Below are 27973 nucleotides of genomic sequence, written 5' to 3' on the forward strand. Positions count from 1 at the left end.
GGATCGGGCGATGGGGACAAGACACTGGACACATCACTAATAAGCCCCCACGAAAACCCTCCCTGCTGCAGGGTAAGCGCTTCTGGGCGTTTACCTGCCCATAAACCCGGAAGTCTGACACGCGTCCAATTCCTATTTCCCGGTGGTCAAGGTGCGAGTTTGGCACGCCCCCGACACCGCGTCTTTGTCTGTCAGTGCCTAATTTTTAGGCTCGTACACTCTAGTTAGAGGTTCAGCTGGGCGGCTCTCGGTGGGCGGCCAGGGACGATTCTCAGTGACCGGCTGCGGGATTCTTTCCGGCTATCGTGCCCTTTTTACGAGTGTCTCGTGCCTGACTCGCGCAATCTCGTTCGTAACTCGCGTTACCATCCCAGGGCACTTGTGGCCTAAATTGCCGGTATTGGACTCTCTACCACAACCCCCCATCTCAGCATGTCATGAAGCCCCTCCAGAGATGAGTGGTGATAAGTCTTTGTTAGGTCTCGAGGGCCAGATGGCTCTTCCATCCTCGGCATCCCTGGGCCAAGCGCTGCCGCTCTCTACGAAGCCTAAGAGCGCTCACCGTCTGGTACCTGCATTAGTTACCTTACCTAGAGCCCAACCCTTCACTGAAGGTTCGTAAAGTCAGCGCCGTGCAAATCTCAAGTTCTCCCTCATCGTGCCGGCGGCAGTGCCTCTCATAAATACATAAGGTTCTACATAACTAACTACCTTGGTTAATTTGGCACCTAGAGTCTTGCTGAACACCTTCGACTGAGTACCTACAATCTATGTATGGCCTACGAGTAGTTCGATATTTATTTTGCTGACCTTTGACTTTCCCTCATCTTGTCAACGCATCTCAACCCCCCTTATTCTATCCCTAAGCAGCTTACCTACAAGTCATCCTCCCTACAGGTAAACTCAGGTACCCAAGCTACATGTGCCTTTACTCTGGGCCACAGTGGTACGAGCACTAAGTCACCTTGTTACTTGTTCCCCTTCCCCTTCCCCTTCCACCACTTATTACGATTACTCCTTCCACTTCGTTGGAGCACCTGTCCATGCATAGCTACTGAGGCTGGACTCTGCACGCATGGTGCCCATCATGTCCAGCTATACCATTACATGGTACGAGTACTCCCCTTACCTGTGTCATTGACCTGCCCTTCTGCTCCAGGCTCCATCTGACAGAAGCATCCAAAACAAAAATACACACCTAGTCACTGCACCTGATGTAAACTTTGGACTGTTACTGCTGGTAATCCAGAGTTGTCTTGATCTATAGTTTCTCTCACAATATATATACATTGGTACATACTAAATTAGTATATTTTTACTTCCACAAGAGCACAATTGAACTCGCGGTATCGATTCTCGATTCTCGGTTCTCGGTTCTCACTTTTGAATTTTTATATTTACGATCTCCAATTCCTCGCCTAGTAGAAATATTTACAGTACAAGCCTGAACATCTGTGAACTGCATGCTGCTTTCTCTATGTTTAGCAGAAAAACACATCTCTATACTCGCAGGAACTTTTGTTCACAAGTCTTTGTCCGTCACGACCATGGCACGCTTTTTTGTCTAGAACTTGTAGACTTGTTCCTTGGTGTATCCAAGCTCCTTGAGAATGCCACTCAGTTCACCCTGGTCGGTCGGGCTGACCTTGGCGCCACTGATAGCCTTGTACATTCCCGGTGGTCCACAGACAAAGACCTTGATGTTTGGGCTCTTTGGGTCCGGAATAACGTCCTTGAGCAGTTCCTTGGTGATGAACCCTTTTCCATACGGCCAGCTCTCAGGCGGATTGTCCAGCGTGTAAAATGCGCGGAAACGCTGAGGAAACTCGTTCTCAATCTTCTGGAGTTCCTCCTTCAAGAGAATGTCCTCCTCCTTCACGTTACCGAAGATCAGCGAAACCTTAGTCTTGTCTTCTGGGTTCTTGAAGATGGCACGGATCAGCTGGTACATGGGCGTGATGCCGGTGCCGCCGGCGATCAGCGTGATGTGGTCGTGCTTGTTGGCTGACCACGGGTACTTGGGGATGGGGCCTTTCATGGAGAGCGTCTGTCCAGGGGTCATCGAGTGCAAGTGCTCCGACATGGGCCCATTAGGATAAACCTTGACCAGGAGCTCAACGAATCCCTTTTCATCTACGCAGAATCAGCGGTTGGTCGGGTCACGCAGCGAGTGATATCGATACGACATCTTGGGGCTGCATACCTTCTTCGTTGATAGGCGTGTAAGGTCTAATGACCGGCTTGTCGTGCTGGGGGCCCTTGTATTTCGTGATGATAGCAGCTGCCGAAACGAATCAGAATTTTGCTTGTCTTCCACCTCAACACGCGGTAATGAGACTTACACGCAACGCTCAGCCCCGACACCTGGTCCTTCTCCGGTAGTTCGAATCGCAAGATCTTGGTATTGTGGTTGTAAGGAATGACCTCTGCCAGCTTGAGATCCAGGAAACCTTGGTCGCCACCTTGGAAAGCCTTGGCCACCGGGGCCGACTTTGCTGCTTGAGCAGCATCTTCTGAAGGCTTGGGAGCGGACTCGGCGCTTGTTTTCTTCGAGCCTAAGAAGGAGTAACCGGCAGCGCCTGCGCCGATGGCTGCGGCACCAACAATCCAGGGAGTCGAGGAGGATGATTTAGGGGCTTCGGTCGCATATCCGCGTATGCTCTGTGGGAGGAGAATGAGTTAGCACAAGACCTTGAGATCAGATAAACCAACTCAGCGACATCGCGACAACCGCGTTGATTCATGCGCATGAGTGGACGCATAGGCACGTACCTGGCGCATAGGTCCGGCGGACCTCAGAACAGCTCTAGCAAACATATTGACGGCTGAGACAAGACGAATTCTACGCGCGGAAGAGACTGCAGATGAGTGTGAGGTTTGAGGCTGAAGCTGAAGCTGAAGATGAACGCGCATGCAATATAAATTATTAATGGCGTCAGTTGGAGTCTTGGGGATCGGGGAGCTCGATCAAACTGACGTCGTCGGTCTCTCTGTATGCCGGACTTGACAAATGCAGCAGGGTCAGGTTGATTAGCTAAGGCGGAATCCTGTCCTCGAAAGTCACCTGGCGAGTAACACCAGTGGTGTACCGTAGGTACGTAACAAGCTACATGTACGGATACTCCATATTGCGTTAACCAACTGCATATTGGGTATCAAAAGCACATCACCGTCGGTCCAGCCATCACAGAATCGCAAAGGTATGCAATCCGTGGCTACAATTCGAACTCCTTTTCCTGGTGCCCTTGACGCCCAACGCTCCGCAAAGGCAGATCATCCCATTCGCTACTGTCATTGTCCTGTAGACAACGCTTGGCAGCCATGTAAGCTTCCATACGAGCACGACTTCTCTGATCGTTCTCTAACTGATCATCACCAAATACTCCCTGAGTACTTGTCTCGAGTTCGGTTGGAAGGACATTATCCTGGTGAGTGCTGGCTTCTGGCAACACTTGAAGGACAATGCCTTCATTCTGTTTCCTTGGCAGCTTTGACGAGGAGCCAGTCTGGGACTCGAAATCAGAGGTGGCCAGAGAATCAATACGATCATCCTCGAGGTCAATTCGAGTCCGACCTTGATTGATTTGAAGGAATGCTGCCCGTATCTTGTCCAATGTGTCGTTCAACAGGTCGGTTGCTGTAGAGCCAGTATTGTGCAACACGAGATTTTGCTTCTGCTCAATATCTGCTTCCGCTTGTGCCGTCTCAAAGGCATCTTCATGGTCCAGCTCATGAGATGCTTGTGTTTCCTGAGACTGTGCCTCTGCTATCCAATCTCTCTTTCTTTTGCCGCTATAGCTTGGAGCAACAATTTTCTTCTCCTCAACTGCATTCCTCACCATCTTGTCGAAGAAGAAATATTTGCTAGAACACAGATCCCCGAAAAGAGCTTCCATACTCACTTCATCTGTCCAAGTCTCTGGATCGACTGTACAAGCACAAATGTCATGAGGTCGAAACACCCTTACTAAGTGACGAAGCTCATGATATGAGGAATGTCGAGAATAGGGGAAGTGAATGGTGTTATTCTTGTTGTGAGTTCCAACATGCTCCTTAATCAAGCCCGAAGGATCAGACCAGCTATCGCATTTAGCCAACTTCGCAACAAGATCTTTCAGTGCAACAGTTGGAGTGTCGTGGGAATCGGGTAGAGGAAGCCCTCGAATATGTATGTGGAAGTCTCTCAATCGTTTGCCACGCTCTACCTCCGCTGTGATCTTAGCTTTCACCTGCTCGTCGTCGGTCAGCTGCAGGCACAGAGCCCCTAGTTGTTCTAGAGACGCAGAATCGCCAAGGCTTAACTCTGATGACTGATAGAGATCGCCTCCGCCACCTCCGGCGCCTAGCTCAAGTATCTCGGTGCCGTCTTTCAGTCTCGAAATGATTGGAGTGATCCATTTGACATTGTTGAGCCTACTCAACTCTGCATGGCAAGGCAGTCCTGGCTCGCAGCTGTGAATTTTGACGTGTGTATCGGTTGTGAGGCATCCGGATACTTGTTGGTTTCCCACTGTTGACCCGGTTAGTGCAGCCCCCTCAGGATACGGATTAAAGCCGTGATCTTCAACAGGTCTGAGAATCCTGAGCTGATACTTGTCCACATGCACTCTCGTCTGTAAGAAATTGGAGAGGGCGATCCAGACATTTTCATAGCCGAGCGTCCACGCTCTGAAATAGAAGATTGTGTCTGGATGGCATTGACTGACTTTTTCCAACAACTCTTTCAAGCCTTCTGCTTTGGTGGGAAAGTCCTTGTATGGTTCGTCATGGCTCGCAAACGTAGTGTCCAGATATATACAGTCTAGGGTCTTCAAGCCACAGACATACGGGAGAACAAAAGGATTTTGGACGATTGAATTCACCCACCAAGTTTCTGCACGAACGTCTCCCGTGTACAGTATTGCCTTCCCATCACCTTCGACAAGAAACATGACTGCACCTGGACAATGATTGGCATCAAGAAGAGTGACGTTGATGGTGCGCTTGGGGTTGAGCTGAATCTGCACCGCAGTATTCAGAGGTAACGTTCTCAGCACTGTCTTCAGGTGGCGGTAATGGAGCTTCCGTGCTTCTAGGATGCCTTTGGCGAAATTGATTCGCGAGGGATACTTTTCCAGCCTGAGGAGGATCTGTTTCGTCGTGGCCGAGCAGTATACAAAAGGCATCTTGACCGATTCCAGTCCCAGCAGATGATCACTGTGGACATGGCTGAGAAACAACGCTTCCGGAGGAGGTTGGTCCAGATGTGGTCTGAAATAGTCGATCCTAATGGTCGGAAACTCCCTGACGATACCGTTGAAGGTCGACATATCTTTGTATGGTGTTTTAAGCACCGCGATCACTCTCCTGCCATTGCAAGCCTGGATCGGGATGGGTACCACCCAAGACTGTCGTCCCTTGCCCCAGATCTGCGTCGGGGCGGAAGGAAAGCGATTTGAGAGATGATCTAAGGAAGAGCTAATCACTCGACGTGCATCTCCGGAAAAACCCTGTCCTACGGTCCTGAGCACGAGAGCTATGACCTGCAGGGGCGGTTGAGCTCGCTCACCAGGCTCTCTGGGGCAGACCACTAGCCAGCCGTATCGGAGATGCTCGCGGGACGGATTGGCCAGCGAGGGGCCACGACGATGCTTGGGGGGTGCCTCGACGGGTTGCTCATTCGCTCCAGGCCCGACAATAGTGGTCAGGGATCAAACGATGACTTGGCCTGCTGATGGAGATTTTAGGTACGAGGACAGACACAAGAGCGCATCGAAGGGAGCGTATGACACGCCAATTGCTGTTGGCTGATGATGTGGCATGCAGTGAAAAGAGGACCAAGCGACGACCCAATATTCGACCGGCTGTTTGACTGTGTTGGTGTTCTTCTCTTCAGATAGACGCCTCCGTTTACCCAGACTTTCATTCACTGATGCCATCGGCAGCCGAAGCCCTCACGTCTGTCTCAGTCGCCGCGTCGATTGACAGCAAAGTCAGCACTGTTATCCGCAGTTGACGTCGGACAGCTTAGAAGTTTGTTATAGGCGGTACCTGCACCCTAAAACGAGACATATATCCCTGTGCTCCACCTCCAACTTCAAGTCATCATTATTGAATGCCCACGATCTTGCTGAATACGATCCTGCCTAGGCCCCCTTACCGTCTCGTCGTCCTCTGCCACCTGACAGCTACTCCGGAACATCACCCCGACATCCAAGATCCTGCCTCTTTCCCAACAACGATCCCTAGAACTCGTCTCAGCCGCAACCTCCTGAGCGCAGATTCCTGACCGTCATAGACAGCCGCCGGCCCATTTCGCCCAGGTAACACCCTCGACCGACTTCTACGCCAGGAAAGAGACCAAAAAGCCACAGGCTACATTCGGATTCTTGACTGGTCCAGGCCACCCGCCGACAGGATGAGGAAGCCTTCCATACCAGACCTGATATACCAGAGAACATTCCCGAAACCAAAGCAAGGCGATCCGGGCTCTTTCTTCGCACACATTCACCGGCACATCGTTTCTGAGATCCGAGTCGAAGTCCAGACGTTTTTCGGGACCATCGACACCCTAGAAGCCCAATACCCAGGTCTAGACTACACCTACCCTCCTCACCGCCGTCGACTATCCAGACACCCGTGGCATAGAAGACTCTTCCGTGTAATTGACGAGCTGGGCCTGACTGATGACGAGGTTTTGAGTCTGTGCCAATGGGAGGGAACCAGGGCAGCTAAAGAAAGATACGAGCGAGAAGCACAGACCGAAGTCAAGTCTACGACAGGCGCGGACGTCGAAGCCGCTCCGCAAGGCAGTGGACCTAGAGCAATCTGGGAGGACTGGAGTCGACCTCGGTCTAGTCGCACATCTTCAGACAATGACACGGTAACTGAGCTGGAGGAGAGAGAACACAAAGACGGAAGTCCTGCCGTCCGCCACGGTTCCAATGAGCCGCCAGACGACAATGTTATGGGGCTCGTCCGAGATGCCATGCAAGCAAGAATGGAAGCCAGATCTAGTGGGACACCCTTGATCATCAATCAAGTGTGGGAGCAGTGGTTGAAAGAGGCCTTGGAACGACACGAGATGGACGTCGATTCTGTCTTGACAGCCATACAGAGCCTTGACTTTGAAATGATATCACCTGTCGTTGAAGAAGACGCTGCGGTCGGACTCACACCTGCTACTACTCCTCCTTTGTCACCCTCACAACCGACACATGCCGGCCAAACACGCAGCTACGATGACCTGCATACTATGGTGGACGAGTTGCAAAACAACAACACACGATTGGCGGAAGATAATGCGGCGATGGCACTGTTTCTGTCAAGGTCACAAACCGAGGCTGCGAGGTAGAAAGGGGAGGCTTGGTGCGTGGGTTCCAGCACATGCATAGGTGGGAGGGCTCTTTTGCTTTTGGTGCGGCATTTGAGTTTCGTTTCCAAACAAAAGTATGAGTTTGACAAATGATTGGGGGGACTAGGCAGAATGCATTTTTGTTTGAGCGCGGCGTATGGATTCCATCAATGCATGTTTTGAGAGCAAGGATGGCTTGCTTTGAGTTCAAGGGCGTAGGTATGGCATTCCTGCAAGCAATGGAGAGGCATGGGAACGGCATGGGAACGGCATGGGAAGGGAAATGGAAATGGAAATGGAAATGCTCTCTTGATGATCGAGCAATAATAATCAGTGTCGATGTTTTCGTCCAAAGGGTTCGATCGAAGTGCCTGTGAGGGCTTTTTCGTACTGATCATAAGGACATATGAATACGTTAGATGCAAATTCAATCCAAGTAACATGAGGATTTATCAACGATGTGTGATCCGTTTCCGTTTGATGTCACCTGGTGAATTGTTCACTTCGATAGAGTCGGGAGGGGTTGGAACAATTACATTCATTTTGCGAGCGAGCGTCTTCTATGATCGGACAGGGACCCGCAGGTGCGGTGACCGGGGGTTGGTAACCAGAGAGGCCAGGTAGGTTGTGCGCACCTTACCAAAGTTAGAGGTCAGGCATGGATGGACCTGTATATACCACGTATCCGTACTTCGGCAGGATTGATTCTACGCAGTGGCAGGAAGCGTGTTCTTCTTCACGACGCCCCTTGCGAACTCGCCGAACGTCAGGCCGGTCTTCAAGTCCACCGGCTCGTCCAGATTCGGCTGGGTGAATACGGCGAGTGTGTTTCTCGCGATCCTACTCTCGGGGCCGCAGTTCTTCGGGTCGACGCCCTTGACGAAGTGCGGGACGGCCTTGAACTTGCCCTGCGTGATGAGCTCGAGCGCCTCGCCGGTCTGGAAGGCGAGGCAGTCGCGCGGGATCGAGACCTTGTACGTCTCGCCCGTGCGGGAGAGGATGTAGAGGCCCGACTTGGCGTCGGGCGACGACGGTAGTTCGTCGAGCGGAAGTCGTTCTGGCGACGGGGATGATGACGGCTGGACGCCGACTGGGCCAGAGTCCGAAGAAGAAGTGGCAGTGGTTGCGCTAGATGTGGATGTGGAATCGGACGAGGAGGTCGGGACGGCGGTCGCAGTCGCGGTTGACTCGTCGATGAACATGGCACTCGTCAAGCCCGTTAGACATCCGTGGTCGAGGTGCGTCGTGCACCATGAGTCGTCCACTTCGTCTTCACCTTCCTTTTCCATATCCCTATCCCTATCTCCATTCTCATCTACCTCTGTGGCCGCGGTTTTGGAGTCGCGTGAGCCGCCGTCGCGACCGGATTCCGACTCGGGGTCCTGCATGGGAAAATAATGCAACAGTCTCGCCTTGGTCGTCGTGCTCCCTTGGACCACCCGCTCCAGATAGCCCGGCGTGTACCCCGGTATCTCGTCCTGCGCGAACCGATCGCACGCGCGCGCCACCAGTACCGCCGTGTCGATGATCAGGGTTATGAGGGCCTCGGCATCTTTCTTGAACCCCGGAACGTCGCGGTCGTCAGGCCACACGTTCGGCGCCGTGTACTCTTCGAAGCCGGGGAACTTGGTCCCGTCGGCGCCCTGGAGCGCGGGGTCGCGGTAGAATGCGCAGTTGACGTAGTAGCTTCCCTTGGCCGTGTCGACGACGCCCGGCCGGAGCGTTTCGACCCCGTGCGACCAGCCGACGAGGTACTTCGCGCTGGGCTTCGTGAGAGTCGACAGCGTCGACCCGGGGAGGTGAGCGAGCCGCGAAGAGTGGGAGAGGACGCGGCTGCGCAACTGTGAGAACGACGACGGGAGGTCTTTGACCACGAGGATCCCCAGGGAGTCTGGGCCGAATGCTGATGTGAGGGTCGAGAAAGGGATGGTGTTGGATTGGAGGTCGGAGAGGGACACGGTGACGGGCGTCGCGTGTTTGATGTGCATGGTCGAGGCAACTATCGTCTACAAATACAGACAGATCCTAGTTGGAGTACCCATAAAAAGTAGTTGCTGTATACTTCTGTATTATTTTTGCGTCTGAGCGAGCAGGAGTTTGAGGTCAGAAATGGCGCATGGCGTTACATACAGGTACCTTATGTATGTGTGGTGTCTCTGAAAGTAAAATACAACCGTGGATGTCGCCGCCGTTGGGTCTCCAACATCCTCTATCTTTTTTCAGTCCTTGTTCGTACAGTACATACTCGATGCAACCTCGTGTCGAGACAACACACGATGAGTACAGATAGAAAACCCCACACTTTGGCGGTTATCAGCGGGACTGTACGACGGGTGGCTCCCTCGGCGAGCCCCGATGCGCATCATCCATGCGAGTGCTTTCTCATGATGAATCGCCAATCCGTACTTACTTCTCGGTCCTGGAATGCTTCGACATGGCCACATAGTGGTACGGGTCGCTTGTGTTGTATGGACCAGACCATCCGCCTGATTCTGAACAATAACATTTGAAATATATACATACCTACAAGGTAGGTAGAGATATCCTGTCACCTCACTCCGACAATCTTGTCCCCTCACCTCATTAGACGTACTGTCATACCCTCTCCTTGACATTATGTACAAGAATCCACCCGCATCACTTGTGAAATTCAATCCTTCTTGAGACCAAAAGCTTCAAGGAGCTTGGGGAAATAAGGCGTTCCGAACCCAGTGACAGCATCCCAACCTGGCGTGGCAGGAAAGCCAGTTGTGTTACAGCCTGAAGAATTACCGCTCGTGACATCGGTGAACAGTTCGTACCCCTTGCTGTACAGCCAAGGGTTGATCCAACCCAAAACGGGCCTGCCTTCTGAGATCAACGCGTCGTTCAAAAGAGTGAAGATCGAAGCGCAGATGGGCGAAGCTCCCGATGTTCCGACAAGCCCGAGCGTCGAGCCGTTCCAGATGGTAGGGAAGACTTGTCCAATACACGAGATATCGGGGTATGCACGTCCTGTATCAAAATCATTAGTCCTGGTAATGCTTCACGCCGTGTTGCCAATACGAGCTTACCTGATTTGTTGTACAGGCCGTCGTGGAGACCATCCAGGCTGCCCACGTAGCTGTCAACTGCAGCTGCTTGCCATGCGGGCTGAGGGAAGTAGTTACTGAACCCTGCGCCGCTCTTGAAGGTCAGCCCTGACTGCAACAACCTATCGGCCGCGACTTCGGGGTAGTTTCTCGTGGCGCCGACCGTGGTCACGTAGGGGCAGGATGATGGAAAATTGGGTATGAACATGGCCGTGGTGTTATCGACGTTGCTGTAGCAGGTACCATCAACACCAACTCCAAAGTCACCACTGGCGAAGAGCATAGTCACACCACGGGCTCCAAGTTGGGCAAATTGGTTGCACACGGTCTTGGCAAACGACTCGCTGACAGTCTGTTCATCATCGGCATACGATGTCGAAATGACTTGGGGAATTTCGGAGTCAGGTAGGCCAGCCATGTACGTGGTCCATGTCAGATACGGCTCATTGCTGTTTGTCGGAGTATTGAGATCGGGGGTGAATCCTGGTTGCTCGCCGCCAGTGTTGTAAGTCGTGAGCGGAGTAGGGTAGCCAATACCAATCATGTACTATCGAGAAGTGAGTGTGTGAAGGCAGGAATCGGGAGCACTCCCGGAGATCTTACCTCAGAGTCCAAGTTTGCTTCTCTGTCAAGAGCGTCGGCCGCCACGTTTGTACCGTTGTCAACAGCACCGTTTGCAATTGAGATTTCCGGAAATTCATATGCATATGATTGGGCTTCTGGACGGTACTTGGACAAAAAGATACTGATGTCGGATCGATTCGAAGCTTCCCCAAGGTAGCTGGTATGTGCCATCTTGTTCTTGCCTGCAGCCTTGACCTCGTAATCGATGGTGCCATATAACGTCCTCAAGCAGTCTGGCGTCACTGCGGTGAAGTTGCATACGGCCTCAACTGTCGCGTTGGTAGGAAGGGGGATTGGGGCTGGGGGAGGTCCCCATTCAGCGGCAACCTGGGCATGAGACGTGCGTTTCGCCAAACCAGTGCTACGCTTCCGGAGCTCGTTCTTCCTCTCCTTGCCTCCTGCAAGTCGCGCCCATGAGTTGGTCGGCTGGATCGTGCTGATGTGCTTGTGAAGGTGGAGTGGGAGCGAGTAGCCCTCGGTACGGACCAACGTCGATCCGTCAAGGTGCTCATAGACCGAGTACTCGGTGTTGAGGAGGGTGTCAACTTCGTGCACGGGGAGTGTCACGGACACCCAGTCCTTCGCAGGACTATATTTCAACTGCCCGAGATCCACGCCATATTCTTCCAACCAGTCGTGGACGGCGGCAAAAGTGTCGTCGGAAGGCTTGATGAGCTCATGAACCTCTTCAGCCGACAGATGTTGTCCATAACGAACGTGGGACGGGTCGGAAACTGCGGGCAGAGTTAGGGTCGGTCCATCACCCGACGGTCATTGCACAGGCTTACCTTCATGGAGATGGCGTTCGAGCTCGTTGAATCGTCCCTGCGACAAGCCTATCTTCAGATGAATCAAGTGGTCTTCAGGAGCAGGTCCGATATTTGACCATGCTCTCGGTGCCGGATGATAGTCTTTGATAGCGAGATCAGAACGGCGGACAACAGGCCCAGCAGTAGCGAGAGACGAAAAGCATGCCCACAGGGACAACGCAGTTGTGAGCCCGACGGGCGAAGTGAACAGTGCCATGCTTCCAGCCCACAAACACGAGGTAGATTTGAACAACGAAGGACTCAAGGATAGACCTGGTACCTCAGAAGTTCAGAACAGGTCGGTCCTACCCAGCTAGATATATATAATTTCGCATCGTCTGCAACCCTCCCACGCCGCTTGCCTTGATTCTGCCGAGGACGCGCATTTGAAAGAACACCAAGATCATGAACGTCATTCTTTAGGCTAGCGATGTAGATGAACTGCCTTTCTCGACGAGCTACCACAGATAAACAGCTCTGCAAGGTCGCATCGCATTATAGAAGCTTTGCTTAGCCCTGGCATTAGGGCGAATGCAGGTCGATCGGGGCCAGGACCGAAGGGAAGCAACCGCTCGAGCCAGAAGTAGAGATTGGTCGACGTTTAAACAGCTTCTAGATTGAGCATGGCCCGGAGGGCAATGGTTGGAGGAGAGACTGGGACCTGTTGAATGGCGGGGAGATAAGCCTTGTAGCAGCCGTCCTGGCCGAAGCTTTCTAGCGCTTCGAGCGGGGATGCCGGATGCCACCCAAGCAGCCGATAGTCTGATAGAGACGGGCTTGCTGTATCAATAGCGGTCGCCGGTAGCGATGCCACTGGCATGCGTGGCCGACGGTTCTCAGAGGGCGCCATTGGCAACAGCAGCCTTGTCCGCCCATCTAACCGAAGATACGAAGTGCAGCCAAGCGAGAATGCGAGGGCGCCCACAAGCGAGGGCGATGGAAATTGCTTGTCGATCGCTGAGTAGGTTCAATTATTGTGCTGAGCGAGGGACGGTGTACAAGTCGACTGATGGTGAGAAGGATTCACCTGCCACTTGTCGGAGGAGCGAGTGAGTTCGAGCCCGTAAATACCTCATGATGTCCACTGCGAGGAGAGGGACGCGTAATTCACCAAATCGTGCAATATTGAAAGTACCGAGTGCTACCTTCGAGTGGGTGAGTCTGGGAGTTTCTCAGGTGTTGGTGTTGTTGGGCGAACCCAAACTTGCGCTGCCGTGAGTTGCGCCGTAAAAATAGTGACTGTCCAGTAACACCCGAGCCTCTTCCTCGCCCTTCGTCTCGCAGCAGGATCTATCTCAGCACCCTCACACCAGGCTCTTGGGCCCTCGCGTCTTTCCAGCACTGAACTGAGGCCGCTGTGCTTCTGTGCCTCTGCGCCATCGTGTCCCCTCATCATTAGCCACAGAAACTGGGCACGAGTGATGCATGACGCGTTGTTCTGCAGCTCAAGTCTTTCACCCAGAGATCATGGTCGACTGGTGCTTAGCCGATGATCTGGTGAGTGTTGCGCCATTGAGCTCATCGCATTGTCGTCGTCTGTCACCACGGCATCCCGTCCCAGCTCTTGAGCTGCCCAATACGAGATATGATGTCTGCCGTTGAGACAAGTCAGTGGGCAAAGTTAGGCAACCGTTCGCCTTGCCTTGCCATGCTGATTTTGGCCAATGAAACTCTGCCGTCGCACAGTCACCGGTTGCGGGCGCCAGGTTGCTGAGCCTCCTCTGCGCGATCCATCCTTGGCTCTGGTGTTGACGTCTCAGTCCAATGTCTGCCTGACTATATCGAGGGACTGGAAACCCAGAGGAACTTTCAGAAAAGCATGAACCAAGAGGCCAAATCCCCTCCAAAGGAGAGGAGCCGAAATTTCGTTGAAAGTTCTTCTGCCCTTCCCAATTCTCCTTTGAGCGATAACTACACGCAGACTTCATCATCACACTGTATGCATTTCCACATCAACCCATAATTGTATACATGATCGTATAGCCTTTTCAACCCACTGACGATCCTCAAGTATGTGCAATCTATTCCTCCCTCTGTGTCCTTTCGTCCTGCACTCGATCGCCACAGGACAGGGCCAAAGGCCGGCCAACGACGGGCCAGACGCAAAGATTCTCTTCTCATACCTCTCCAGAAACCCATACAAGAACTCGTCAGATCCGGATCAAGCACAGTTGAAACCCTTGGCCCTCAAGACGGCGAAACTATACAAGCGCACCAGCTGGCACACGTGCCCCTGCTTCTTCCAAACCGTCTCCGTTCTACACCCGTTGCCCGGCCCGAGCAAGCCCGTGTTTGGGTTTGCGTACAAATACTGCGCGCGCTGTTCGGCTGCCGCCAGAGTCCTCCGGCCCATGAGACTAGGTGGGATCGGCGACCGAAGCTACAAGGGTGATCAGTACTTCAACCGCTGCATCTTCGCTGGCGTCCAGTGCATATTTGCGGATTCCGTCAGCAGTCCTGACGTATATTCGAATTTGACGCGATGTCCGCCGTCATCACAACCACCACCATCATTACACTCACATCTCCACCCGGTCAGTCCGGCTCAAGGTAACATGTCTGCTGATGATGAGGGTGAGGAGCAGAGAGGGCAAAGTCGGTACTCGTACTATCGTCATGTTGACACGGGGGAGGATTCAGACGACGCCTACGAGGTCGACGGGAGCAATCGTTCTACCACTACTCACCGTGAGACTAGTCTGAGACGACACAGGGAATGGATGGAGACGACCCCAGAGCCAGAGACCTCGGCGCAAGTATCTCGGAGACGGACGTTTCAGTCAGGGCTAGATGCCTATCTAACCGAGACTTATGGTCCTCGAGGAGGCAAAGACACTCGGAAGAAATGATGGGCTTTCAAATCGCCACACTCCACGTTCCTGGAAAGGCCCAGGGCGAGGCTTTAACGGAGTATGAACAACGAACAGGTCACGGACTCACCCCTTACCTGCCTGCCTACTAGGTATTAGGTAGGTAGAACTGTAGTCTCAAGGCGCAGGGGGAGACAGAACTACCATGAGACGGGATATATATACGGGATGGCAACAAGCGAGTCACGATGGAGTGAGGGCAGAACGGGGGAGGGATTATTTCTCTCTCATCTCCTATCTTGATTCGTATGAGTAATGTAAGTGCGGCAAAAGGCAGAGATAAAGATTGCTTCAATGTATATTTTGATTACCTATGATGTTTTTTATTTGTGCGTCCCAAAGAAAGACCGTGAACCGTTCTCATGGGCCGCGAATGCCGTGCGGGTGAGGAGTAATTGCCTGTAGGAAGCAATGCTACATCCTGCCTCAGGTATGTCTTTGTTGCTTTTCTTTCCCAAAAAGACAAAATCCAGACGACAGACGGGTAGAAGGAGAACCATATAGCCCTTTTGATGCTCGTTTACATGTAGTTGAAGGGTGCGGGCCGGGGGGGGGATACCAGTCCACGATAATCGTCCACCAAATGTGTTTGAGGGGGTGTCACAAACTCGCCTTCCCCTGAGACTCGTAGGGCAGAACAATAACCATCAGGCCGGCGGCAATGAACAGGGCGCCGCTCGTGTACACGGGGGCCGTGGTCTCGAGGTTGGCAAACATGGCGATGATGGGGGCCATGATGCCAAAGACGCGGTTCGCGGTGGCACACAGGGCGTTGCCGGAGCCGCGGTCCTTTGTCGGGAACACCTCGGGCGTGTAGGCGTACAGGACGGCGTACATGACGTTGCTCGTGAAGTTGAAGGCGCAGTTCCAGCCGAGCAGGGCGTCGGACGAGGTCGCCGTGGTCGAACAGTACAGGAACACCCCCGTGGCGACGGTGGCGAGGGAGAGCGTGCCCTTGCGGCCGAACCCGCGGATCTCGACCATCGCGCCCCCCAGGAGCGCCCCCGGCACGCCCAGCACCGCGATGATGACCTGGTTGCGGTACGTGATGTACGTGGAGCTGTCGCCGAACTCGGCGCCCTTGATGGCCTGCAGGTACGGCAGGAACGCGTTGTACAGCGGATACCCCAGCCCGATGAAGCCCCAGATGGCCATGATCATGCCGGTCGAAAACGCCAGCTTCTTGGTCGCGAACAAAGCGCGGACGTGTGTCAGGTTGAATTTCTCGAGGTTGCGCTTGATCGCGGCTGTCGCCGTGGTTTGTTGCGTTCGTCCGTTGCCGAGGACCTCGCAGGCCTTGAGGTCTTCGATGGTCAGAGGCGACGTTTTGCCGTTGCGTCGCGCGACCTCGTGCACGATGCGCACCGCTTCGGCGTCATTGCCTTTACCCATGTGGTATTTCTGAAATAAAAATTGGACGCGTCAGACACAGAAACACTCGTTTGGTTGCTCCGGATGAGGATGACGACGGGATGAGATAGGAGAACGACCAAGGAAAGGAAAGCAAAGACTTACCGGTGACTCGTAGATCGTAAATAGGACAAACCGAATGAAAAACATGACCATGGCCAGACCTCCCATGGCTATCACAAAGTATCGCCAGCCCATGTTCTTGGAGCGCGTGCACTCCTCGTCCTCCTGACAGGTCAGGTTGCCTAGAATCGGCCACGCCACGAGAGTCGCGAGTAGTTGCGCCAGTGCCCAGTCTATGGACAAGACGGTGAGGAGGTACTGGTGTGATCCGGGGAGGAATTCGAGAAATATGGCAGAGTCGACGGGGAGGTTTCCGCCCACGCCAAACGACCACAGGGCGTCAAAGCATCCGATGGCCGCGAAGTTGGGAGCGCTCGCAGCAACAAGACCAAATACGCTCGTGATGCCGAGTGTGAGGTTAAACCCCCAGCGACGGCCGAAGATGTCGCATCCGAATCCCCAGAACATGGCTCCAGCCAAGAGACCAATGTTCTGCGCCAAAGTCAACAACGGTGGTCTGCTTGGGCCAAACTCGTTGGTGACCGGGGTGAAAATGAGCGACGTGACAATGGGCCATAGATTGTCGCTCGCCCAGCCGAAGCCGACGACGATGAACAATTGCCATCTTTAGGGTGCATTAGTTGGTTGCGCAAAAGAGAGCTTGGTACCAAGAGCATAACAATGTCGGGGTGTCGAGGATGCCGCTTGAAAGATACGGGCGTCGAAGAGGAGTGAAACTTACTGATACCATCCCATGCCAATGTCTTGTATCGCTCGGTTAAGAACCCTGGCTTTCGCCTCGTACACTGGATCGATAGTGCCTTTGGGGATGGCGCTCAAGTCGTCGATACCAACGGCGATCTCACTCCCCAGCCTGTTGCGATAGTCATTTGAAGGCGAGGCATCGACCGCCACTTTGGAGTCGTCGGCCATCCTGGAGGTGCGAGAAACAACACAAAAGATCGCACAGGTGTGAAGACGATCAACGAACAGCCATGGTTTCGATAGTATTAATACTTCAAGGCTTCAAATTGATCTTCCTTCTGCGGCCCCGCCGATAGGCGAGATATTGCACCATCGTTCGTGGCTGCGTAGGTGGAGGAGGGATCCTCCTTTGAACCGTGACACCTGGACCTTCTGCAACACTATCTGGTCGATCAAGCTGCAGCGGTGGTACCTAACACCAGGCTAACAGCGCCCACATGCGGGTGAGGCTGCTGCTCGGGACTCTGGGCCTTTTGGTTGGAGCAGACTGTTCCCTGGTCGCTTGGCCGCTTACATATGCCTGCATTGGTACGCAGGGAGCAGTCCTGGTGGCTAATTTGACGTTATTCCCCTTGAGACGAAGCGGTTGCATTGCATTGCTTCTGCTTGTGCGGATCTCTGGAAAAGGTGCCGGGCACATGCCTCTGGTATTCCCGGGTAGAGATGCCCTGGAGAGGACAACGAAGTCTGTCGTGTGCTAATCCACTCGCTGGGCCTCACATGTACTTTTCACTGGCATTACAGTATCTTAGCCAGGCACTGAGCTAAAGGGTCAATGGTTGTATTGAAGTTACATATGAGACGAACACCAGTTACTCATCCGGACTCAACAACGCTCGCGGGAATAGCAACAAGGTCTATGACATCCAACGTTTCGTGATTCGAATGCTCTCATCTTACCGATTTCCGAGTATCCAGGGTAATACATCTCGACATTGATTGCACTCAGCTCGTCTTCAGACACTCCTCATCCCAATTTGCCGTTCTTCAGCCCGCGTCAACACTCAACTCTTAGAAATGTTCCTGCCACAACTTCCAGACACTCCAATACCCGACGAGCGTGGGAATGCCGTGTTTGCAGAAAGATTCCCACCAGCCTCCTTTGCCATGGAGCCCTGAGATCAAAAAGTCCGAGATGCCATTGACCCCGACACAGGCGAGCAAGATTGTCGCCGATCGCCAGTCATTGTAGCTCATGAAACCAACAACGCCACACCCAGACACAACTCCCTTACGGCGAACAGGTAGAAGAAGACATTCATCGGCTTGCCTGCGGGCTCTGGGAAACATGCGGCGGCGGCGATCGTGTGGGGGATGACCAGGGCGCCGATGAAGACGCCTATGAGCATCACGGCTATGGCGTAGGCGATCAGATGTGGAACTGGTGGGATGGTGCTCGTTGAAGGGATGCTGCTGTCCATTGTCGTCACTGTCCAGAAGATTGGGACCGGTGTGGATACTCTTTAACTGGTAGAGATGATATCAAAACGCGCGATTACCGACTGTTATCACAGAACAGTGAAGCTCACTTCCCGAAGGAATGGTAGGACTTATGATGAGCTTCTCAAAGGAAAGACCGGTGTAGCATTGAGGGCTATGTAAGACGGAGGAGGGGCAAATATACCTAGGTCTCTATATCTGATATAAGGCCTTCCACTCTGAATAGTGGCATCAATACGAATACGACGAGGGTGAACTTCATAGGTATGAAGCACAGAAGCAAACAATGAAGCAGAGTCCCATTTTGAGACAGGGGATTGCATCTGTAGTATATTACTCGGAGCCCTTCTTCATTTTAACGAGAAAGGTCATCAAGTGGGACGTTGGTTTTCAGCCTGGGCAGTCTGAAGCCGCGCAGAGCTTCTCGGTTTTGACATGCTTCGTGTGATTTTGGGCAAAGTATTTGCGATCGAGGCCCTGGCCTTGGTGCGCTTCCTGGACGCCGGTGTCGTAGTAGTGTTTGACGCCTGCTTGGAGTCAAGGTTGAGCTCCTCTCCAAAGGTTATAGCCTCGCAGAGGAGGGTCACCGGTATTACAATCTCTTCTGTTACATCAGCGAAGGAGTCTGCGCAATCTTGACACACGAAATCTGCCAGCGGAAGGTGCAGGTCGGCCAGGGGAATGACTTCGCCGCCACCTTGCCGAAATTGCTAGGAATTACTCGTCAGAGAGTGAGGAGCTGAGGGTTGAGCCGCTTACCTTGAACTCAGGTTCCCCAACTGATGGTGAGCCTTTCTTGTCCTTGTCCCTGCCCGCCCTCCACACCGAGTAGCTGGCAGGTATCGCAGCCTCGGGATCACGTCTATATTCGAGATCAATTCCGACCACGGTTCGAACCTTACCTTTGCTGCCCTGAATATATCGCTTGGCCAATTTCGGCAGATCTAATCGTCTTTGAGACCATGCCACTCCGACAACGAGAGCAGGGTGACCTTTACATGGCTTGTGTCCATACGATTTATCAGGTCTCTTCTCATTATTCTTTCCCGTGGTACGACTCGGAAAAGGAAGTCTTCGCAGACCCGATATCGTAGATGGTCTTGGCAAGCTGAGCCGTCTTCTCTTGGGCGTTGTTTTTCAAGGCTTCCAACTGTGATCGGATGGCAAAACTGATCTCCTCTGCAACATGTTCGTGGAGCTGACGGGGAGTGTTGTTGGGAGCCTTGACTTTGTTGGAGAAACAGTAGACCTTGATCGTCTTTCAAAGACTGACTTGACCGATGATTTGACCGATTATAAGGAGCTGGAGCTGGTAGAAGACGACGGGGGGTTGGCCAAGGTTTAAAGGATGATTGCCCTGGTGAGCCAGCGACAACACCTTTCTCGTTCTTGCGGGATGGCATGAGAAAGGACAAGCATTTTTGCAAGGAGTGAGGGCCAGAGGCAGGTACTTATCGACGGCGTATACATAAACAATAGTGAGTGACGCGTGGGGCAACCGTCCGACTCGTCGTCAGGAATGTCTGAAGTACACATTCCTCGAGTCACAAAGCATTCCTGTCCTGACAAGGCTTCGTACATTGTGAGGTTTGTTTGTTTGCTTGGCTGCCTGTTTCGTGGGTTGCTTGGTGCATTTGTAGTCAGTTCCCGTAATGCCGGGGTGCACGCATGTAGGCAGTCTGTCAGGAGCCAATCCGTACATTCAAGGCAGCGTTAGGGATGTTGGAGTCCACATTCCTCATGTCTCACAGCATTCCTGTCGCTCTCTTGGTGGTGAGGTTTGCTTGCTTGCCTGGTGTATTCCTAGCCAATTTCTGTAACGCTAGGTAGTATGCATGTATGCAATCTGTCAGGAACCGATCCGTACATGCAAGGCGTCCTCAGTAAGAATTTGTTATCAGGCTGATCAGGCACTTAAGAATGCCAAGGCTTGTGGTCGCGACGAGGCTGTCAATAGACAAGGCTGTGATGTGAATCGACTTCATGTACGCAGTTTCAACGGATTTCGTATCTGTGAACTCAGCTTGAACATCTTTTTCCTGATGACTGCAGAACCGCCCCTGTATTCGACAGATAGCTGCATTCTGATATCAGCTCACCCTGACACATGCCCGAAGACATTAATGTAATTGCCGTCATGGTAAGTCTGAAGTTGTTCTGATGGCATGGCAGACTCCTCCGCCTTCGTCCAAGCGCTTTCTCCCACCATCCACAGCCTCTGCTTCCAGGTCGACTACCCATCCATCGACGCGCAGGATCATTTTCCAAAGTTCGCGCTCAACCCAACTCACTTCCTCCCACCCCTCTCGTCCTGCCACTCCGCGATTTCAAAAACAGCCTGTGGACAAAGATGAGATAGACACTAGTTTCGAAGACGAGACGGAGTCGCCAATCATCTCTGGGACATTCGTCAATACTCACGGGGAAGATCTGATCGATGTGGATGAGGATGTCCTCCCAGTTCCATCACCGCTGCTCTACCGGAACAAGATCATTGCGCCTCCGGCGAAAAAGCGCAAGACGAGTCACCCTGGTCAAAGGCCCGTAGAGCCAATCACTGTTTCGTCCTCTCCCGGGTCTGAAAGTGATGATCACGCATCAAGAGCTCCATCTTCTGAAGCTTCGCACTCGGATTTTGAAGATTTCGAGGATAGCATGATCCAACCTCCCTATGGGGAAATATCGAAGACCACTCGTTTCCGGTCTGAGGTACCAAGACATACAGAGTCGTCTGCGCAAGCTAAGAATGCGTTCAAAGTAGAACCACAGAAAGACCACTCGGCACACCTAGCTAGCGGTTCTCTCCTCCCGGATGTTTTCTCTCCCTCCAAGCGCAAAGGAAAACGAGAGTACATTCCTGGCGGGATTGCAGAACAGGTGAGACGGTGGGTGCTTGGGATTGCTGCTCAGGACTTGCAGTCTGTCGCACTTGCAGAGACGAGCATCACTATTTCTCAAGCAAGAATCGATGATAGCGGGCGATTTTTGTTTGTCACGGACACGGCTGGAAAACAATGGCTTCTGCCAGAACAACAGCAGAAAGCCGGCCTGGAACACAGGCTTGATATGACAAATGTTCGTCCTGGCGCTCGACTTCTCTTGAAAGGCCAAGCTACAAAGTGGCCACTCCCACCTGACGTTGAAGAAGTTGAAGCCACCACTGTCAGCGCTTACTGGGAACTCGTTGCACCAGGGTAAAACGCTGTAACTCTCATTCGGCCCATCCGCACCCAAATTTCGGCTACGTGTGCCTAGATTCTTCTTCAATACGATGATGACAATCCTCGACTAGATGTTAGGTGGAATTTGGTTAACGATCTGGTATACAAGGCTTGTTATGTTTGTTGTGAGACCCGTAGAGTGTTGACGTCAACACTTGAACACTGATAACCGCAGATTGTCGTATCCCGTGCCCATGCTCATATCTCGTGTAAAATATCTAGCTTTCCTCTGTTGTATCTTTTCTCGTTCCAGAACTTGTCCGATAAATCATCACTGTGACAGCCTCTAACGCACAAAGCCTGGATGCAAAAGGGTCCCACCACTGGCCGGCCATCCATCAGACATTGCCGCCAGGCCTGAAACTCTCGCCAAACGGTTGTTGCTCCAACTTCAGGTGACAATGATGGCATATACTCTGAGAGCTTGGTACTTCGAGTTGATGCTGGCTGAGCTTTAGGCTCTGGAGGAGACGGAGGAGCGTCGTCTCGCTCGCAGATGGCTGGGCCGATCGAGCATGAGGATTGCCAACGCAAACCACAGTTCAAACATATCTGCCGAAATCTGAAGGCAATATGCTTCGCCCTGGCCGTTTTCAATTCGAAGGAAATCTGGTCAGGGATATGTACATTGACCGTCTCAAGGCACCTAGTCTCCCCAGCAGGTCTGGGCGTGATTTTTCTATCGGGCCTGTGGTGCGCTTCTACCAGCATATCCTCGGCGCTGGCAATCAAAGACGGGGATGACGGTGTTGGTGCGGGATGCTCTTGGGACAAAAAGCCTGGTCTTGCGCCGAGGATATTCGAGAGTCGCACAACCCACACTCGCCTGTTCCCTGCAAGGCACTCGTTTTCTTATTCGTATCTACTCGTCGGCGTACCCGTTGGATGGAATGGCTCGGCCGGACACGTTCTTTCTTCAGATTGCTCCCATCAGGCCAAGGATGCCGTTGGTGCTGGACACGGAGGCCGGTGCGGGTGGTTTTCCATCCACGCAGACGACTACCTGGGACGAGGAGGGCGGCCTCATGTTGACGGTCTTCGTGGAAAGCTTGACAACTTCCTGGAAAGTCAAGGCGTTGAACGTACACGATATCCTTCCGCGTATCTCGTCACGGCGCCCAGATTCTGCGGCTTCTCGTTCAACCCGGTGTCCTTTTGGTATCTGTACGACCACCACGGTCGTCTCGGCGCCATGATCCTTGAAGTCAACAACACATTCGACGAGCGGAGGATCTACTACTTGCCACGCAACGCCGACGACGAAAGCGCGACGACGTCGAAATCCAAGTTCACGGATCACTGGGAGAAGGACTTCCACGTTTCGCCCTTCAATGACCGACATGGCTCATATAGCCTGACGTGCACCGATCCCTTTGATGACGAGAACGAGACCGAGACCGGGTCTTCTGGAGCGCATGGAACCGGTGTCGAAATCGACAATACCATCGTGCTCAACTCTGAGGAGGGCAAGCCCAAGATTGTAGCCAGAGTCTTTTCCACCTCCGCCGGCCTCGATCCATTCCGGATGTCGCGTTTGCAGAGTCTCGTTTTCGTCACGCGGTGGTGGTGGGTCGGATTCATGACGAACCCGCGGATCCTGCGAGAAGCGCGCAAACTATGGACGAAGAAGCTACAAGTCTTTTACCGGCCCGAGGTTCAGAAGAGCAGCATCGGACGCAACGAGACGGCCGAGGAGAGAATCCTTGAACCCTTCTTCCGTCGCGTTCTGGAACAAATGGCGTCGAGATCGGGAACGAGGAGGATTACGTATATCCCTGCTGCCGGGGAAGGGCGAGGCAAGCCTGTACACCTCGTCAAAGAGAGCGACACCGGTGCGAATGGTGCTGCTGGTGCATCAGGAACGGCACATGTCGAGATCAGAATCGTCACGCCTGCGTTCTATACCGAAATGGTCCGTGAGCCGGATCTCCTCACCACGTTCGACCGCTTCTGTTTCAGTCCGCAACAGGACCAGGCCATGGTCCACGTCTCGGATGTGAGTAGCGTTCGTGAAGCGCTTGTCGGGGCGATGAAAGCGCCGCCTCCTCTCCCTGCGCTGTCTGTGCCAGTCCGAGAGAGTCGGCTCGCTCGCGTGAATCACCGCCTTCGGTCCGGACGCAGCCTTTTTCTCGTCGCCATGGAAGCGCTACAAAGTTTCGTCTTCCCTTCTCGTGGACGGGCTACTTCTGGGGGCGACGAACAAGGCATTGGCCATCTCGACTCATTCGTCCAAGCCACCTGCTCTACTACCTCTGAGGTCCTGATCTACGACCGCACGTGTCTCAAAGTCCTCCTTGCGGATCGTCTGGCGCTGGGGTACGTCGGTCTCCTTGAATGGTACACCACGGTTGCATGGGTTGGCGCGGTTGCTACATCGGCGTGGCACATCAATGGGTTAATGCACTCTCCTACGCAGAGTTTGAGGAGCCTTTGGTTTTGGACGGCCATGGGCGCGAAACTGGGCACGGTGTACGGTCTGAGCTTTTTGAGAGGATGAGCAGCGCTTCTACTTATAAGTAGCGTTGGTTCCCCGGGATTCAAATTATATATTTCACGTTAGTTGGGGTGCTTCAAATCGCATCTCCTCTGCTAAGGGCCACGCTGAAGGTACAAAGTAAAAAGACCGACAGCTGCAACACTAAAGAAAACGAGTTCGTGTCCAACAACAAGTGCTGCAAGACCACAATCTCCAACGTGACCTTTGCAGCTGTTGCACTTAACCTTGATTAATCATTCGTCCCAACGGCACGCATAGGCATTCTCCGCGTCAAAAGTCCCTATTTGCTCGCCACGGCGCACGCCCCCAGATCCAACTTCTTCACTTCGGCAGATGGCGAGATGTCAAACGAGAAAATATCCATTGGCAGACCGATGGTGGTGCACGCGTTTGGAATCTATCAGCCGCATCAAGAAAAGGGCAAGTCAGTCAGTCATCTTTGCTCTTCTCGGTGACTTTTGAACATGGAGTACTTACGTCCACAATCCCTGCGACGTGGCCCTCGATAGGGATGCAACTCAGCATCAAATAGACCTGGTAGTCACTGTATCCGAAGCGGCGAAGGTACTCGATGACGCGCAGGCACGATTGGCGATACGCCACCGTGGCGTCCATGTAGTGCTGCTTGCCGTTCTCGTCGACGCTGAAACCCTCAAAGTAGATCATCCGACCGGGGCCGAATTGCGGTTGCACAGGCCCGGGGATATAGATGGGCGACTTGCCGCCGACCATGCCGAGTTTCTTCTGGCCGTCCTTGATGACTTCGAACTTGATGGTGATTTCGCCGGCGATTTCGATGGCGCCGCAAAAGGAGATCTCGCCATCACCCTCTATATTGGCATGTCAGTAGGACACAAAAACAACACGTCGACATATCATTGCTACGTTCGGCAGAGAAGCCGTGGTGGCGAAACAACTGCTACAGCAAAAGGTGCGGGCGTGGGTTGGTTGGAACATACGAGAGAAATGCAAGTCGCCCACGGAGAACTTGGCACCCTTGACATGAACAGGCAGGTAGACTTTGCTGCCGCGCGACAGGTTCTTGATGTCGCAGTTCCCGCCATGCTCAGGACGACCTGGGATCGTTCTGGCTCCTTCCCTGCCGATACGCTCTTTGGTCGCTTCGTCGGCAGTTCCGGCGTGCACATTGATCGGTTGGGGCGGTTGAGCGACGATGCGCGACAGGGACGACGTCGAGATGAGTTCGGCTTCCCGCTTGTTCCATTCGGCGAGGATCTCGTGCGAAGGGGCGCAGCCCAGGATACCCGGGTGGATGAGGCCGGCGAAACGAACACCAGGGATGTGACGGGACGAGCAGAATATGCCTTCGAAATCCCAGATGGCCTTCGCCCTAGATTACCTATCCTTTCAGTATGTGGACATGTGCAATGGGGCAGGCTGGGTCCAGGGGGGTTGAAGGTAAGTGACATACGCCTCCGGGTAGATTTCATCTAGAAACCCGCCCCCGTTGTCTTTGTGAAAAATGCCTGTGAATCCCCACGGGTGGTCTTGGAAGGGCTGGACGTCTTGGATCTCAACCAGTAGAACGTCTCCGGGCTCAGCCGTCTCAATCTCGAACGGGCCGGAGAGGTAGTGAATCTGGGTCAGGTCGACATTCTTGATATCGTCAGCACTGTCGTTGTTTTTGATCTGTCCGCCTGTCCAGTCCAGACATTCGATTTTGACGGTCTCTCCATTCTTGATCGTGCCACAGAAGGGGACTGGAGGCGTGGTCAGCGGGGTTTGGAGCGAAGAACTGCATGGGCGCTACCATCAGGGTGCCATCTGTTCTGGGTGTTTGTCAGCGAAGTCCTGTACTATTTCTGTGACTTTGGCTTACATGCAAATACGGCTGGTCTTTGGCCGGCGTGTCGAGGTCGACTTTCAGCGCGGTTCTGATCTTGCCGGGCATGGTTGATCGACGCTGCTTACAGAGACCCGAATTCGACTTTGGCTCGACGACAAGGTTATACTCCGCGGTCAAGTATAGGCGAGGCTATGGTGTGGCTATACGAGCAGGAGTGCGCCAGGTACTCGCAGCTCTTCGGTGCAGCAGCATGCACATCATATCGAAATTGTTTACTTTGGCTGCGGGGCTTCGGCGATCGTGTTTTACCCCTCATGGACAGCGATAGGCAGTTGTCGGGCGATGCTCGTCATTGATTTGGCGATGCTCTGGGCGCTGGGCTTTTGATAAGAACTCCTCATCCCAGGCCCAATCGTGGTGCACATCACCGTTGTGCTTTAGGCCAGGAATGGCAGCTATCCAAAGCTGGACGAACGGATTTGCAGCCTCCGCCGTTACTGGCCGAATGCTGGACGCCCGTATTACGTAGTCAATACGCCTAATGGCTGCTGACAGTCGGGTATCTGCAGGACATGGAGCTCGGGCCTGGGCGGGCTTCTCCTTGGTGGACTTTGCCGTCTGCAAGTCGAACTACGAGAAAAGATGCCCGGGGCGTATGGAATAACACGGCCATCATCAATTGGCGTTTTCTGGCGCAGGGGTTGATATCGGTGTCGGTTCTTTGGTGCTCGCGGCGGATTCTTTCTTTGCGGAATTTGTATCGATCTCAAGCGTGACGGGCCCGTCATTGACAAGACTGACTTGCATCATCGCCTGGAATACACCATCTTTGACTCTTTCTGCTCGGTATTGGTCGCGAACTCGAGAGACGAAATAGTCGTACAGTTCCTTCGCAATCTCTGGCTTGGCTGCCCCATGGAAGTCTGGCTTGTTGCCTTTCTTGGTTGAAGCAAACAGTGTGAATTGAGAGACACAGAGGATTTCGCCTTCTATGTCCTGGACACTGTTCTTCCAGTTGACTCCATTTTCATCGGGCCACAGCTTCATCTTGAGGACTTTGGCAGCCATGGATTCCACATCTTTCTTGGAGTCGTGGGGACCGATTGCAGCCAGGACTAGGATGCCCTTGCCGATGGCAGAAACAACCTGGTCATTGACGGCGACAGAGCTTGACAGCACCCGCTGTAATACTGCTTTCATGTTGAGCAGGAGATCTTGTGTTGTGACTGGAGAGCTCAGAAATTCAGCTATGTTAGATTTCTGACAAGCAGCACAGAAATTTAGTCCTAGAGCACTTCAAGTATGCTTCAAGAGAAGAAGAACTTTTCAAGTAGGGGATCCTTAGATACCTCAGCGAGCCTGGGAGCAGATGGTGTATTCTTTTTACCTCGAAGCTGATCGCTGTTACATACTATGTGTAGGGGCCGAAATCACAGCAGCACGTGAGTGCTTGGCATCACTTTGGGCCTTTCAGGGGCAAAGACTGCCAACGCTTCGTTCGTTCTGATTCTATATTACAGCCAGCTTTCTCAGCATCCTGGACCCCCTCACGTCGCCTGTATCTTTGTCCACATATGCAGATGTTCAATACCGACTGGCACTGCTGAATCCTCTCCCGACATGCTATCGGCAATGCGAACATTCATGTTTCGGCGTATTGACCACCGTCAGAATACAGAATGGGCTTCTACGTGGACTTGTTCAGCTCTGAACGGCTCTATCCTCTTGCTACCTCCTGAGAGCCAAGTCCTTGCTGGTCGTAGCGCCCGCTACTACCATACATTGCCCCAACCAAATATTTGAGATTCTGTTATGGATAGAGTGGCCGTATTGTGCAGAAAGAAACGCATCAAATGATATGAATGGAAGCCCATCTGTGGACAGTGTGCTGAAGGTAAGCGTCACTGCCAAAGTCCTCTAGCCCTAGAGTATCGGTTCGCGGCACCCCTGACATCCGTTGCTGTTTGTCCGAACCGAAATGCCCTTGTCAGAAGTCTCAAATCTTTTTGTTCCAACCGAAGACCGGTGTGAAGCGATTATTCTATTATTCCCTTCAAAAGCTA

The 27973-nt window shown here is 53.1% G+C and overlaps 13 protein-coding genes across 13 annotated transcripts; 4 read left to right on the top strand and 9 right to left on the bottom strand.

Moving 5' to 3' along the window:
* Nucleotides 1–1564: 1564 nt before the first annotated feature.
* On the bottom strand, nt 1565–2817 carry PV08_10671 (uncharacterized protein; the record flags this gene model as incomplete). The annotated part of the gene is made up of 4 exons (XM_016384985.1): nt 1565–2133; nt 2204–2281; nt 2343–2661; nt 2773–2817. The coding sequence occupies 4 exons, from the start codon at nt 2815–2817 to the stop codon at nt 1565–1567; spliced, it is 1011 nt and encodes a 336-aa protein (XP_016231587.1).
* Nucleotides 2818–3215: 398 nt separating this feature from the next.
* PV08_10672 (uncharacterized protein) lies at nt 3216–5309 on the bottom strand (the record flags this gene model as incomplete). The annotated part of the gene is made up of 1 exon (XM_016384986.1): nt 3216–5309. The coding sequence occupies one exon, from the start codon at nt 5307–5309 to the stop codon at nt 3216–3218; it is 2094 nt and encodes a 697-aa protein (XP_016231588.1).
* Nucleotides 5310–6397: 1088 nt separating this feature from the next.
* PV08_10673 (uncharacterized protein) lies at nt 6398–7333 on the top strand (the record flags this gene model as incomplete). Its single annotated transcript, XM_016384987.1, has 1 exon — nt 6398–7333. One exon carries the CDS (start codon nt 6398–6400, stop codon nt 7331–7333), a length of 936 nt encoding a protein of 311 aa, XP_016231589.1.
* A 707-nt stretch (nt 7334–8040) lies between these two features.
* PV08_10674 (uncharacterized protein) lies at nt 8041–9321 on the bottom strand (the record flags this gene model as incomplete). The annotated part of the gene is made up of 1 exon (XM_016384988.1): nt 8041–9321. The coding sequence occupies one exon, from the start codon at nt 9319–9321 to the stop codon at nt 8041–8043; it is 1281 nt and encodes a 426-aa protein (XP_016231590.1).
* A 662-nt stretch (nt 9322–9983) lies between these two features.
* On the bottom strand, nt 9984–12054 carry PV08_10675 (uncharacterized protein; the record flags this gene model as incomplete). The annotated part of the gene is made up of 4 exons (XM_016384989.1): nt 9984–10327; nt 10387–10951; nt 11008–11762; nt 11817–12054. The coding sequence occupies 4 exons, from the start codon at nt 12052–12054 to the stop codon at nt 9984–9986; spliced, it is 1902 nt and encodes a 633-aa protein (XP_016231591.1).
* Nucleotides 12055–12438: 384 nt separating this feature from the next.
* On the bottom strand, nt 12439–12687 carry PV08_10676 (uncharacterized protein; the record flags this gene model as incomplete). Its single annotated transcript, XM_016384990.1, has 1 exon — nt 12439–12687. The coding sequence occupies one exon, from the start codon at nt 12685–12687 to the stop codon at nt 12439–12441; it is 249 nt and encodes an 82-aa protein (XP_016231592.1).
* Nucleotides 12688–13849: 1162 nt separating this feature from the next.
* PV08_10677 (uncharacterized protein) lies at nt 13850–14686 on the top strand (the record flags this gene model as incomplete). Its single annotated transcript, XM_016384991.1, has 1 exon — nt 13850–14686. One exon carries the CDS (start codon nt 13850–13852, stop codon nt 14684–14686), a length of 837 nt encoding a protein of 278 aa, XP_016231593.1.
* Nucleotides 14687–15307: 621 nt separating this feature from the next.
* On the bottom strand, nt 15308–17113 carry PV08_10678 (uncharacterized protein; the record flags this gene model as incomplete). Its single annotated transcript, XM_016384992.1, has 3 exons — nt 15308–16108; nt 16223–16805; nt 16923–17113. The coding sequence occupies 3 exons, from the start codon at nt 17111–17113 to the stop codon at nt 15308–15310; spliced, it is 1575 nt and encodes a 524-aa protein (XP_016231594.1).
* A 1025-nt stretch (nt 17114–18138) lies between these two features.
* Nucleotides 18139–18366, bottom strand: PV08_10679 (uncharacterized protein; the record flags this gene model as incomplete). Its single annotated transcript, XM_016384993.1, has 1 exon — nt 18139–18366. One exon carries the CDS (start codon nt 18364–18366, stop codon nt 18139–18141), a length of 228 nt encoding a protein of 75 aa, XP_016231595.1.
* A 2126-nt stretch (nt 18367–20492) lies between these two features.
* Nucleotides 20493–21583, top strand: PV08_10680 (uncharacterized protein; the record flags this gene model as incomplete). The annotated part of the gene is made up of 2 exons (XM_016384994.1): nt 20493–20525; nt 20558–21583. The coding sequence occupies 2 exons, from the start codon at nt 20493–20495 to the stop codon at nt 21581–21583; spliced, it is 1059 nt and encodes a 352-aa protein (XP_016231596.1).
* Nucleotides 21584–22102: 519 nt separating this feature from the next.
* PV08_10681 (uncharacterized protein) lies at nt 22103–24103 on the top strand (the record flags this gene model as incomplete). The annotated part of the gene is made up of 1 exon (XM_016384995.1): nt 22103–24103. The coding sequence occupies one exon, from the start codon at nt 22103–22105 to the stop codon at nt 24101–24103; it is 2001 nt and encodes a 666-aa protein (XP_016231597.1).
* A 280-nt stretch (nt 24104–24383) lies between these two features.
* PV08_10682 (uncharacterized protein) lies at nt 24384–26015 on the bottom strand (the record flags this gene model as incomplete). Its single annotated transcript, XM_016384996.1, has 6 exons — nt 24384–24500; nt 24581–24933; nt 25063–25454; nt 25536–25824; nt 25875–25893; nt 25944–26015. 6 exons carry the CDS (start codon nt 26013–26015, stop codon nt 24384–24386), a joined length of 1242 nt encoding a protein of 413 aa, XP_016231598.1.
* A 570-nt stretch (nt 26016–26585) lies between these two features.
* On the bottom strand, nt 26586–27110 carry PV08_10683 (D-tyrosyl-tRNA(Tyr) deacylase; the record flags this gene model as incomplete). The annotated part of the gene is made up of 1 exon (XM_016384997.1): nt 26586–27110. One exon carries the CDS (start codon nt 27108–27110, stop codon nt 26586–26588), a length of 525 nt encoding a protein of 174 aa, XP_016231599.1.
* Between the last annotated feature and the right edge of the window lie 863 nt (nt 27111–27973).

The sequence above is a fragment of the Exophiala spinifera genome, assembly GCF_000836115.1.
Source record: "Exophiala spinifera strain CBS 89968 unplaced genomic scaffold supercont1.8, whole genome shotgun sequence".
In the NCBI taxonomy this organism is placed as follows: Eukaryota; Fungi; Ascomycota; class Eurotiomycetes; order Chaetothyriales; family Herpotrichiellaceae; genus Exophiala; species Exophiala spinifera.